At 44.8% G+C, this 12,515-nt stretch overlaps 1 protein-coding gene across 1 annotated transcript in view; it reads right to left on the bottom strand.

The window, feature by feature from the left end:
• Nucleotides 1-1,553, bottom strand: part of HNRNPLL (heterogeneous nuclear ribonucleoprotein L like) — a 46,134-nt gene extending 44,581 nt beyond the window's left edge. The window contains exon 1 of the mRNA XM_090052954.1: nt 1,259-1,553. Within this exon, the coding sequence (XP_089909080.1) occupies nt 1,259-1,444 (186 nt within the window). The 5' untranslated portion in view covers nt 1,445-1,553. The remainder of the gene's footprint in view (nt 1-1,258) is intronic.
• Between the last annotated feature and the right edge of the window lie 10,962 nt (nt 1,554-12,515).

Genomic DNA, 12,515 nt, shown 5'->3' with positions numbered 1-12,515 from the left:
GGATGGATGTTGAGCACCCTGGGAGCCAACCTTTTTGGCAACTGTACCACAAATTAGCTCTGTACCCTTCTGCATACTACCCCAACCCCCTTTCTCCTGCCCAACCTGCAGCTCTACTTTCTGCTCTGTGTCCTGTGTCCCCTGTGCCATCCACTGATGTGCTGCCTGCCCCTTCCCCAATGTGTCTCGCACACGGGATTCTTGTGTCATGGGTGCCACCAACTGGCAACTCATGATCTAAAGACATATTTTAGAGCACAAAGACAGGCTCTGGATGAAAAGGACTCGTCTTATGGAAGGACCGGTCTATCAGCTGTTCAACGGTAACTGTTCCAGCTGTTCTTGCAGTTATATAAATGGAGTAAAAACATTGTAATTTTACCTTTCTTTCACTCTGGGTCATACACAAGTGATTTAAATCCCTTTTACTGATATTGGATGCAAGAGTTATTTCCTTAGGCTCCTACCTACCCTCCTGCTGCTTTTCCTAATGGCCATCGCCTGCTCTCCAGCAGCAATACCCCTCCTCTTTTAAAGCAGGTCTGGCCTGCCAGCTTTAAAATAACCTTTCAAACAGAAAGGGCCACTCAGCTCAACTAGCAAAGCACTCTGCCCAAATACACTGCAGCCCTCAAGAGGCACTGACCCTGTCACAACCTACCCTGCAGGTCGTTTTGAAAACTTTTGCTCTGGTTTGGCAACTCCCAAGATGTCCTGACTGCTGGACTGCTCCCAGCCCGTACCCTCTCATACAACACCCTGCACCAGTATCAACCTTCCAGTAGCGCTGACTGCAGACTACTTCCCATGGTGCTGCCAGGAGCAGCCTGGGGCCCCCCGCTCTGGATCACTTCAGAGGCTCTCCTCCCCATCACAAAGCTCACCCTTCACCAAGGAGCCTCTTCCACACTACCAAGGAGGGCAGCCACCATGCAAAACGCTCGTTTCCAGCAGAAACAAACCCACAGAGGCACCTGAAACATCAAATCCGACTTTTCACACCTTCTCTTTCTACCCCCACCCCCTATTAGGAGACTCTGGCGATAGGCAGCAGAGAGACACCAGCAGCGGAGATGGCCCCTTGCCAACACCCTGGGCGGCCCGCACGGCTTCGCCTCCCGCCCCGCAGCAGGGAGCGGGGAGCAGGGACCCAGCCACGCCGGAAACGGGAGCTCCCCGGGGCGGGCAGGCACGAGGCAGCGCCAGCGCCCGGCACCACACGGCGGCGACTGGCGGCCCTCGCCGCTGCGCTTCTCACCCCGGCCGCGAAGCCTCCCCCGCGGGGCGCAGGGCCCTTGTCCCGCCGGCCGTCGCCCTCCTCGGCACCGCAGTACTCGATCTCGCCCTCCTCAGCGGCGGCGCTGGGCTTCAGCCGCTTGGCCTGGCTCTCGTACGCGCCGTCCTCCTCCTCCTCGTACTGCTCCCCGGACGACGGCGACGACATGGCGGCGGGTGGGCGCGCGCCCCTGCCCTGGCGCAGCACAATGGCCGGGCCGAGCCACGCAGCTCGGGACCGGGATGCGGCTCCTGAGCTGCGCTACTCTCCACTCGCCCACCCCGCGGCGGGACACGCCTCCTCCCCCCGCCATTGGCCCAGCGGGGCGCTGCCGGCCTCGCCATTGGTCTAACGGCAAGCCTGTCGGGCGCGGCCGGCCCCGCCATTGGCCAGGAGGGGAGGGAGCTGAGGCGTCACGCGGCCCCGCCCCTCGCTACCCTGCAGGGAGGGGGCTTGAACAGCCCTGCTGGGTGGGGGGGCGCTCCAAGGGGGTGGGTGATCTGGAGCCCCCCCAGCGGGGTGGAATGGGAAATGGGACTGACTCTTGGGGGGTCGGCAAAAAGCATGGGGCTGCCCATCACAGTGCCCTAGTAAATCGGAGACCCCCCAGGTTATGGTTTTCAAAACTTACAGGGGGGCTCTCTTCAGTTAAGGGGGCTCCCAAGCAGCTCCCCCGTGATGCGAGCCCTGCTCCCGAGTGCAGACCACAGGATTTTCGGAGGCTCCCATCCCCTTGGCTGGGGTGTGTCTGGAGGCCTGCTTCCACCTTCGGTTACATTACAACCTCTTTTTCTTTCCCTGTTTTGCCGCTAGAAAGGCTTGAAAATAAGGAACCACCCGGTGCCTCAGAGAAGGTTACCGAGAAGATCCCAACCCTGATCTTTTTAAATCTCGTAAACTGGCTGATTTATTTTTGAAGTAGCGTTGCAGCGGCATAGCCAGGACCGTCCATGACATGCGAACAGGAGAGGCTTTTCTGTGAGAGCTTCTACAAGACCCACTGAGCTGCTGGGCAAGCAGTGCAGCATGGAAGGGCCTTTGTCAGGTCTGAAGATGCAGCAGATGCAGGCTGGGCTCGATATCAAAGGAAAGACTCCATGCACTGTGCAGAAGTCTCGCTCTGCTACTGCTCTTTGTTTTACAAGGACTCCTCCTTCCTAGTCCACAGCCCTCCTGCATCCTTCCAAGCAGACCTTGTATTTGCACAGAGGTTCTTCTTTGATATTACCTCTGCCTGCATCTGTTATTTTGAACACATAGGGTACTCCACAAATCCAATTTAAATCAGAGAGCTGCAGATGCTGAGTATTTTTTTATTATGTCCACATTGGAGTACTCCATCACTTTATTAGACTAGCAAACCATTCTTTGTGTATACAGCAACACTACAAAGACATGTTTTACACCAACATCTTTAAACCCCTCCCACCCCTTGTGAAAGAAACTACCCATAAAAGTGCAGTTTTGACACTACTTAAATGAGGTACTTCCGGCATCACAGCTCTGTCAGTGTGGAATCACACCTCTTCACACCTTGATGGCAAAAGTCTGCTGTACAAATATCCCGATTTAAAATGAGGCAGTATAGACGTCTCAAGTTAAGCACACAAGTAATTCAGACAACCAAGATAAGGTGACACATTTGAAAATCTCGGCCTGCATGATTCACTCGTCTTCACACAGAAAGTCTGTACGAGACTTGGGAAAGAACTTACGTTTTTTAACCATTGTTTTTATCACTGAGCTCACTATCTTATAGATACAAGCCTGGCCAAATGGCAAAATTATGGAAGACAAACTGTATTGATCCTGCAGCAGTTCACCAGCATATTTTTACTCATGGAGCAATTACACACAAAAGGGTTTTTTGAAGAAACCTTAGATTATAGAGGATTTGTAGTCCCCAAAATACAAAACATTGAGTACAAGTAAAATACATTTCTCCTAGACTGGAAGCTTGTATCTTCCTTTCCTCAGGAAACAGTAGGAAAGCCCAAGCATAAGCCAGAGAAAGTGCAGGCATAGGCAAAGCTGCCCAGCAGTCCAGGGAGCCATATGGGAAAGAGTGTGATATAAACAGCACAAAAGGGACAGCAGCCAGCAGCTCTCACTGTTGTAAACAAGAAGTTACCAAGGACACGGGTACCTCCGAGAACAGAGAAGCGAGCACAGAGCCAGCATCTGATCTGCAACTTGGTCAGCCTCAAAGCCAGCATTTAGTCCCCATGTTGTGTCTTGCTCTGAGGGAATGTGAGGGTCAGCTCTGAAACATGGCCCAGTGTTCACCTTATGTGAGAAATTATTACTTGGGAGCAAATTTACCCTGTAAGTTTTGTACATGTTTATAATAAGGCTTGCATCATCATCACTGTGAGTATGGGCTCACATTACCCTCACATTACTCACAGTAGCATTACACATTACATTACTCACAGTAGCATTCCCCTGCCACTGGTGCCAGTAAATACCCACTGTGGTGCCATGTGTTAATTTGTCTGCTTGTACGTGTTCAGGTGATGCAAGATGTGTGTGTGTCTTTCTTCCCTGAGCCTATACCTGTCTCATATTGCTTCCAAGCATGGAATGGAAGAAGGGCTGTTTGTGCTTGGTGTATAGGAAACATAGGGAAGTAGGACTGGAAGGGACCTCACAAGGTCATCTAATCCAGCCCCTTGCTCAAGGCAGAATCATCCCTGACACAACCATTCCAGCCAGATGTCTGTCTAACCTCCTTTTGAAAGTTTCCAAGCATGGAGAGTCCACAACTTCTCTAGGTACCCTGTTCAAATGCCTAGCCACTCTCATATAGTCAGAAAGTTCCTTCTAATCTCCAGCCCAAAATTTCCTTACTGAAGCTTGAGGCTTTTGTTCCTAGCCCTGTCCTGTGTAGCAACAGAGAAAAGCCCATCTCCACCCTTTCTTTAATTACCCTTCAGGTATTTGAAGACTGCTATCAAATCCCTTTTTAGCCTTCTCTTCCCCAGGCTAAATAATCCTAGTTCTTTCAGCCTTTCCTCGTAAGTCTTGCTTCCCAGGCCCCTAATCATTTCTGTTGCTCTGGGTTAGATGCTTTCTAAACTGTCCATATCCATCTTATAGTGTGGCACCTAAAATTGAACACAGTACTCTAGGCAGGGCCTCACCAGTGCTATATAGAGCAGAAGAATCACTTCCTTTCATTGGCAAGTGACACTACTGTTAATACACCCCTGGATACTGTTAGCTTTTTCTGCGGCAAAAGTGCACTGTTGACTCATACTCAGCTTATGGTCCACCATAACCCCTAGGTTCTTCTCTGCAGTACTGCAACCTTGGTTTAAAGCTAGGTTGAGCTGAACTGGGTTATGCTACTTTCCCTGTCTAACCTATGGAAAGAAACAGTGGAGGGATGAAAAACAGTGATTTTTTTGGTTGGCAATCAAATTGGAAAAAATAATTTCAGATTTAATTTAACTTAAATAACTTCTGTTTTTTTCTCAGTGAAACAAAAAAGCAAATATATATTAATTTGCATCAAATGAAACCTTACAAATAGCTGTTTCAGGCTGAGTGTAAGAAAACAAAGGAAATAAAGAACTAAGTGGTTTTGCTTTATTCATTCTTAGCCCAGTGGTTAGGAAACTCAGCAAGGAAGTGGACAATGTAGTTTTAACTTACCTTCTTGGCTTAAGTGGTCTGAACATTATGCTAGTAATGGCAGGGTAGTCTGAGTCTCTTATTGGAGATGTTCCATTTTGTGTAAATGTTTATACATGAACTGGCGCAGGGACTGGAACCCAGGTGTGCATGCTAGGCATCAGACTAGAAAATCATTTTCTTAATGGGTTGACATACATTTAAGTAGTTCATATAGTGTAACTGATTCAACAGGAGAGAATACAAGGATTCTTTTTCTCAGCCTAGGCTGCAGACAGCTGGCTAGACTATTCAGCTAGAAGGTGGGAGATTCATGTTTCGGTCTTCTTTCTGCCTGCTTCAGAGCACTGATTTGAACTAGAGTCTCCTATCTCCCAGGTGAATGTTTGAGCTACTTGGAGCAGCAGCACCTCTTTCTCTGGCACTTTTATGAATCTAGCACCTCCCTTCCCCCAAGGAATCTATTTGATTCACCCTGACTTTGCATGAACAAAAGCCAAGTTTGATTAATAGGTTATTTGCCAGAGGGGAAAAAAAATAATTTGCTTGTTCATACATCTAGGTAACTATTACCAGGTAGTGATGGGAATTTTTGTTTTGCATTTTTAGCTGATCTTTTTTCTAGCCTTTGCTATTTCTCTCTCATCTCTTTCTCTTCTTTCCTCCCTTCCAATGTAGGTTTTATCTTTTACCTCAGCTTATATTTTCTTTAACAAAATCAAGATAATGGAGTCTAGACAGCGGAAGTTATGTCTGCCCTAGGAACATACTGTTAGAAAGGAGCATCAATTGCCCAATGACACTAAGTTTTCTTGTTACTTGCCATCTTTTTAAGTACCCAGCACATGTAACCCTAATGTGATTTTTGCTATGGATGTAAACACTTACCTGCTGTGTGCAGTTCCCACACAAATATACATTAGTAATGTGGACAGGAACTTTGGGTTTTTGTCAGACATTCATAGTGCTTCTCCAAGCTGTTATCTACTGCTGTGGTAATCACAGACTAGATCTGAATTATACACTGATAAATTGTACTGACATACTGTGATAATAACTTTCTTTGGTTCTGCCCCAGATTTGCAATTATTATTCTGAGAATGAATTGATTATTGTTTGACTGTGTCCATTTGTGATCACTGTTCAAGAAAAAAACACAACCCTCTGTAAGCTGGAAATGGCCAGAAAGACTCAAAGCTCATTTGGTAACAGATCCAGCTTTAACAAATGATGTAGTATTTTAACATTTTAATTGAGTATTTAAAGTTGTTTTCTTATGGTCTAGTTGCAACTGAGGCCTCCCCTTGCCATCTACTGTCTTGTTCCTTACTCTCTGGTAGGCAGAGTTTTGGATCAATAATTCTTTCCAATATGTTGTGACATACTTCTGACGAAAAAAAACTGTAGAAGTACCCTATTTATTTAGAATCAAGATATAGCTTCTGATTCAGGGAAAGATACAGTAATTAATTCGCTATAATGCAGCCATTTGTTTAACATATGTGTCTTTGTTATTTATTCTGATCCTAAGATGTCAGTTTTAGTCCACTACCCTTCAGTAGGAAAGGAAATAAAACTGCACATTTACTGTGAAGTCAAGTGCAACCACATAATTGCATAAGGATACCAGTTCAAAGGCCAGAATGACACCAAAAACCTCCAAATACTAAGTGAATTTAAACTATCTAATTATGCACAGTACTGTTATTTTGTCTTTCTTCTTCCATGCATGACTTTTTTTTTTAATTCCACTTGTTGCAACTCTTATTCAATTAAACCCTAAGCAGCTTGGGATAGGAGCTGTCTCTATAGCAACTAGAACTACATTTGGGATATCTAAGCACTACTGGAATATAAATAAGAAGAAGAAAAACAACAGCAACAAAACTAGCTGGGGCATTTAGGCATAACTAAAAATGATCAACAGGCATAGATCCAGCATAACACTTAAGCAGGATGACAATAAAGAGGATCATTCTGTGTGTGGGGCTGGAAATGTCTTTGTTCTTTGCCAGTTGGACACCCATACCCAGGGCACTATTAGTATAAGGTCTGGTCTATTCTACAAGGTTTGACCAGCAATATATCTTTGTCACCACAGGTTTACATGCTTCCACACATGAATTTGATTTTGACAACAGCAACAACAAAAACCCAACTTTTCTGTCACCTGAATAAAACTAATATCCCAAATGATGTCAGCTCTTGGCCAGCATAGAAGCACAAGCCAAATGTCACTGTTGATATACTCCCAACCACATAAATCTCAGCTTGCACACACCTGACTATTTTTGCAGGCGGCTTGCGTCCTCTCTGCAAAAGGTTGTCAGCAGAAGACCTTGCATACCAGTGATAGGATCCTGGGCCTTCTGCAGACAACCTTTTGCAGAGAGGACACAAACCATCTGCAAAGTACCCCGGTGTGTGCTAGCTCCAGCCATATAAGAACTTGTGTGGCTGGAAGCAGACAGAAGTTTTAGCTACAAAGCCTTTTAGTACAAGTCTAAACTCAATTAAATCCTGAAACCATACAGATGGAGACACATGTATAACTAAGTACTGAAAGGAATCTTACCCTCGTATCCAAGCAGCCCAAACATACTTACATTCATGTGGGTATTGAGTGTTTCATTCTGCATCAGCTTGCACATACAAAACATGAAGTCAGTGGGAATTCTGACCTCTGCCAAGCTATATTTTGCACACATCCTCCTGAACACTGTATTTGTGTGCACAGCCCATGTTATAAGTATAACAGCCCCAAGCCATAAGCTATCATGGATCACTGTGATAAGAAAGAAACCCAACCACTGGCACTGGTGAATGACACCTCTAAGACACAAACCAACAAACGCAAATCTTGTGTGTTCACATGCTATTTGATATAGTGAAAAGGTTCTGGTCTTGCAAAGTCTGTGTGTGAACAACAGAAAGGATGTTTCTGTTTCATAATCTTTTTGTCAACCATTGGTTAAAATATTAATTTGTAATTTTTTTTTCACTATCTAATGGTTCTGTTTAAGACAGCTCATCTTTTGTCAGTAAATTAGACAAAGAATAAGATGAGGAATACAATAGTCTCTAATTTCACTTGGCATGTCGATATATGTGCTATTAAGTCAACTAAATAAACTCTTGTGCATGCCAGAGTTTACTGCTTCCAGTGCCACATTTACATATGTGCACAGGATCACAGCATGATGAGCCAGGTCAGAGCAGCCCTGGCTATCAGGGGACCCAGCAGTTCAGCTTGCAAGCCCTGGGATGCTTCAACTTGGTGCTGCAGGCAGCCCCTATACTGAAGTCCCCTTGTGCCCCAGCCAGCCCCATCAGTGTCTACACATGCACCGTGGTGGAGTAAATAACACTGCCACAGGATAGTGCTTGTGTTGACAAGTAATATCCTATGGCGGTGTTTATTATTACTCGCCTAATAACGGCCCACATGTAGATGTAGAGACTTTACTGTGGAGCTAATTAGGCAACTGCAGTAAATGTCTTGTGTAGACATGCCCATTAAGAGGAAACAGGCCACATCTGGACCCAACCTTTCTTGAGAGTTCAAACTGGTGACTGACATCGCCTATATCTCTCCCTCTAAAAGCTGAGGTTAGGCCACTTTGAAAATGTTCTACTCTAGCAGCAAGACAGGAAAGGGATATCACATTCATTCACACCCTCTCTTACTTCCTTTTATCATATGCTTTATCAACCATCGCTTGACTGAAAAGGAATATTAAAAAGGTAAGAGGAACCGAAATAGTTTAATAGCTTCCTCTCTCCCTCCCCTTAATGATAATGAGACTATTCAAACTGAAAACAAGAGATCACATTGGAGTGAGCACTACAGAGTTATTTAATACTATTATGAAATGAATAAAATCATGATTCCTTTTAAGTACTGAGAAAAAGGTAAACATTTAGGCCAAAGTAGTTGTAAGTGTCCAAGTGACAGAATGGAAAGATGCCACCTAGTCCCCAGGACACAGGGCAGTGTAAGTCTTTGCCTGTAAGAAGAGCAGGCTGAGGAAAATGCTTGTGGAAAGGCAGCATGTCCCATTCAGATGGGCTTATGCTTAATTTCCTGCTGAATACCACTCACTGCCTGCTGTTGTGTTTCTTCACGCTCATCCCACCAGCTTACAGTTTACTTTTAAGTTTGGGTAGCCAACACAAGACTTCTATGACTAGATATGAAGAATTACTAGGCACCATTCTTCCACTGGAGGTCAAGAAGAACTGTAAGCACTCAGCAGGTCTGACAGTCAGGTCATGTGGGTCTCAGGACATCCATACTTTGCAAGTGTAATCCTGAATTGTTGCAATACCAGAAACAAAAAAGAAAGTCTTTCCCTCTCCCTCACCCCCCAGTGCATTATCCTTAAAAAAAATCTGCAAGAGGCAAGAATTCTTTTATTGGGCCAAATGCATGTTTGGGATTGGCATAGACAAGCTTTCGGTATCACAGTACCTCTCCACAGGCCTATGAGACAGAAGCAGAAACAGCAGAGATAAGCAGTAAATGGAACAGAAGCTTGTATGAAACTCTACCTGTAAACACAAACAGGAGACAAGAGAGATTATCAGGAAAAATGTACAGTAAAAGCTCTGTCATCTGGCATCCCCCAGGAATGGGGGATACCAAACAACAAAATATGCCGGTTAATTGAGCAGCCCGGGCCACTGCTTCTTCCACCATGTCTGGGACATCCCTCTGCCCCTCCCACAGGCCCCGAGGGCCCCATGGGACAGGGTGGCAGGTCCCGCACAGCCCCACACAACCTGTTATGCCCTCAGGCCATGGGGGCTCAGCAGCGCAGGCTGCTTTGCCCCCGGCCAAAGGGACTCAGAGAAACCAGAAGTGCCACAGTGGGCACTTCTGGGTTCACTTTATCTTACAAGCTGGCATGTCAGTTAATTGAGCGTGCCGGCTTGTAAGATGCTGGTTACCGGAGCTTTTACTGTAGTAAAAACCTGATAAAAAAGGAACAAAGTTATATCCTCAAAGGGCGCATTTACACATGCATTTAAGCACAACTGAATTTAATGTGCATTAAGCTAATGCACATTAAGTGATTTTTGGCAGGTGTCTACACTGGCACGGCATTGGCACTAAAGTTAGTGCCAAGTCCCTGCAGCCCTGCCATGTGCCCCTAAAGTTAGTGCCGGGTCACATCTACATGTGCGTTAATGCGCTCTAACTAATCGCACCTAAATTTAGGCACAATTAACCTAATTTCGCTATTTTTAATGTGCATTAAGAGGGCACACGTGTGGATGCATGACTGTAATGTACATTAAATTATGCTAATACACATTAATGTGTCTCGCATAGACATGCCCAAACTTATGTACTGTATGAAGCACAATTATCTCAAGAAGAAATACCATAATATTGAGGTTAGCTTAAAATATACGTGGCTTTTTTATAAAACAAAAAACAAACAAAAAGACTTATCATCATCAATTTCCATAAACATGACACCAAGTGATATGGTCCTTTTATGCAGTCTGGTTCTGGAGAGATAAAGAGAAATTGAGACAGATTTAAAAAAAATGAAAAGGTTGATGTGAAGGCAGCTATCTCTTCCCCTCAGTGCTATTAGGTGCTTGAGTACCATGTGTAGCAGCCATGCCTGGGGCAGTGTCAATGCTTGTGCTCCTGGCAGCTTGGCAATTGCTGCTATTTTTGCACTCCACCTCACCACACCACCTATAGGATACTAAGTATCAGGGATTTAACACAGACAATGACTTCACTGTCCATTATAATCTACCTGATACTTGCTAACATCTGTACTTCATGGATGATAACCACCCTCCTGAACAGTCTTTGTTCCTCCTTATCAGGTTTTTACTGAATCTTTCCTGCCTGTTGGCTACATGATAATAACTGTTCTACTGTTTCTGTTTTTACATATGTAGTGTCACACAAGCTTTGGTTCTATCTGTTACTTAACTCTGCCGAGTCTGCTTCTGTACCCAGGGCCGACCCTAGGAGGTTGTGGGCCCCTGGGGCAAATCAGCCTGTGCGGGACCCCCTTAACACCATGAGGGCCCATGGAACCCCCTCAAAGACAGGACATGGACTGGGGTCTCCCTCATGCCTGGGCGGCAGGTCTCTGTGCTTCTTCCACAGTGTGGGAAGGAGCCACCAGCACCAGGCAGGCCCAGCTCTGCAGGGTCCACCAACCAAACAACCAGAATGATTGTACACCGTAAATCCACCAAAGACAAGAATACCCAATTACCTGTGGGGGCACATTTCTCATAAGAAAACCACTCTGTCTCCCATCTCTCAGCTCTATCCTCAAAGGGAATTTACAAAACACCTTTTGTAGACAAACCTACAAACTTCACTCTATCAACATACTGGATACAAAAAATCATAGACTAAAATAGACATTGGATTTATGATACATTATAACCTGCCTAACATCTGACTTCCCAGGTAACCTCTCCACTTTTTTCCAGCTATAGTCATTCCCTTTCCCCACTCCTCCTGATTCTTACCCATTGACTACCTCAATTTATATTTTCACTGACTGGCTTTCTTTAATGCATACTGGCCTCTGGCTGCTTTACTATTCCATCCAAGAAGAGCACAGACCAGCTGCAGATGCTTCCTCAGCCTGACAAGGGTATCCGTACCTGACAGCTTGCAAAGAAGAATTTTTCCAACTATTTGAGTGGTCTAATAAAACATATTGGATTTACCCGAAGAACCCTGTCTGCCTTTCATCTCCCAGGAGTGTTTTGGCAGGCAAAAAGTGAAGTCTGTGAAGCACTTACACACTGTAATGATAAGTGCCACAGAAAAGCCCAGAAGGAAACTAATACTTTTATTTTCAGAGAAAGAATTGAATAATGTACAGTAAATAATGCTTAGGATTGCACACTAGAGTGAAGGGAAAACAACATTCTGAACAGCTACTTTTGAATGCAGCATCTCCTGTCTTGTGCACTGAAGAAGGCAGGGGACCTAGGAAAAAAGATTAAATGTAATAAATAATATACCTAAAAATTGTCTCATCATAAGGAATATGCACAAGGGGCCAAATTAAGATTACACAGGAATCATCTTCCAGCTGGTATTTCCTAACTTTTGCATGGTTGATTTTTAAATCTTAATGCTCTTCCAATGTACGCTATGTGTAGGTCACTGAAAAACAGGAATTCCATGCAGTGGCATCGTACTGATGCCCACATAATTCATTGTCCAGGCTGGAACCTTTCTCTCTACCACAAAGACATCTGTCACTAAATGTGGTGCACCAAGGGTGGAGGCCTTAGCTCCATTTTCTCCCACTTGTGGATGGGTGTACCGTCCTCAATCACAGCTTCAAATGAAAGAGAAATTCTCTCCCACAGCATCCATAATAAACATGGTAATATATAATTTTGCATTTTCAGGTCAGTTTCCACAATGGAAAACTTTAAGATTTATTCTTTCATTTTGGTATTGTGTGAACTGGGTTCTGTATGCTGCTGCAGTCAATGTTCTCTGTTTTGCATGCTATAAAGTCAATGTTTCCTGCATCTGATTAAAATCTCCTTTCTGAACTGAACATAGACACCAATTATGCCCTGCAAATCAGAAAGG

Source organism: Crocodylus siamensis, chromosome 1, assembly GCF_052110815.1.
Source record: "Crocodylus siamensis isolate JL-2025a chromosome 1, ASM5211081v1, whole genome shotgun sequence".
Classification (NCBI taxonomy): domain Eukaryota; kingdom Metazoa; phylum Chordata; order Crocodylia; family Crocodylidae; genus Crocodylus; species Crocodylus siamensis.
Note: the sequence above shows the minus strand (reverse complement) of the source record. Positions and strands in the feature narration are given on the sequence as shown.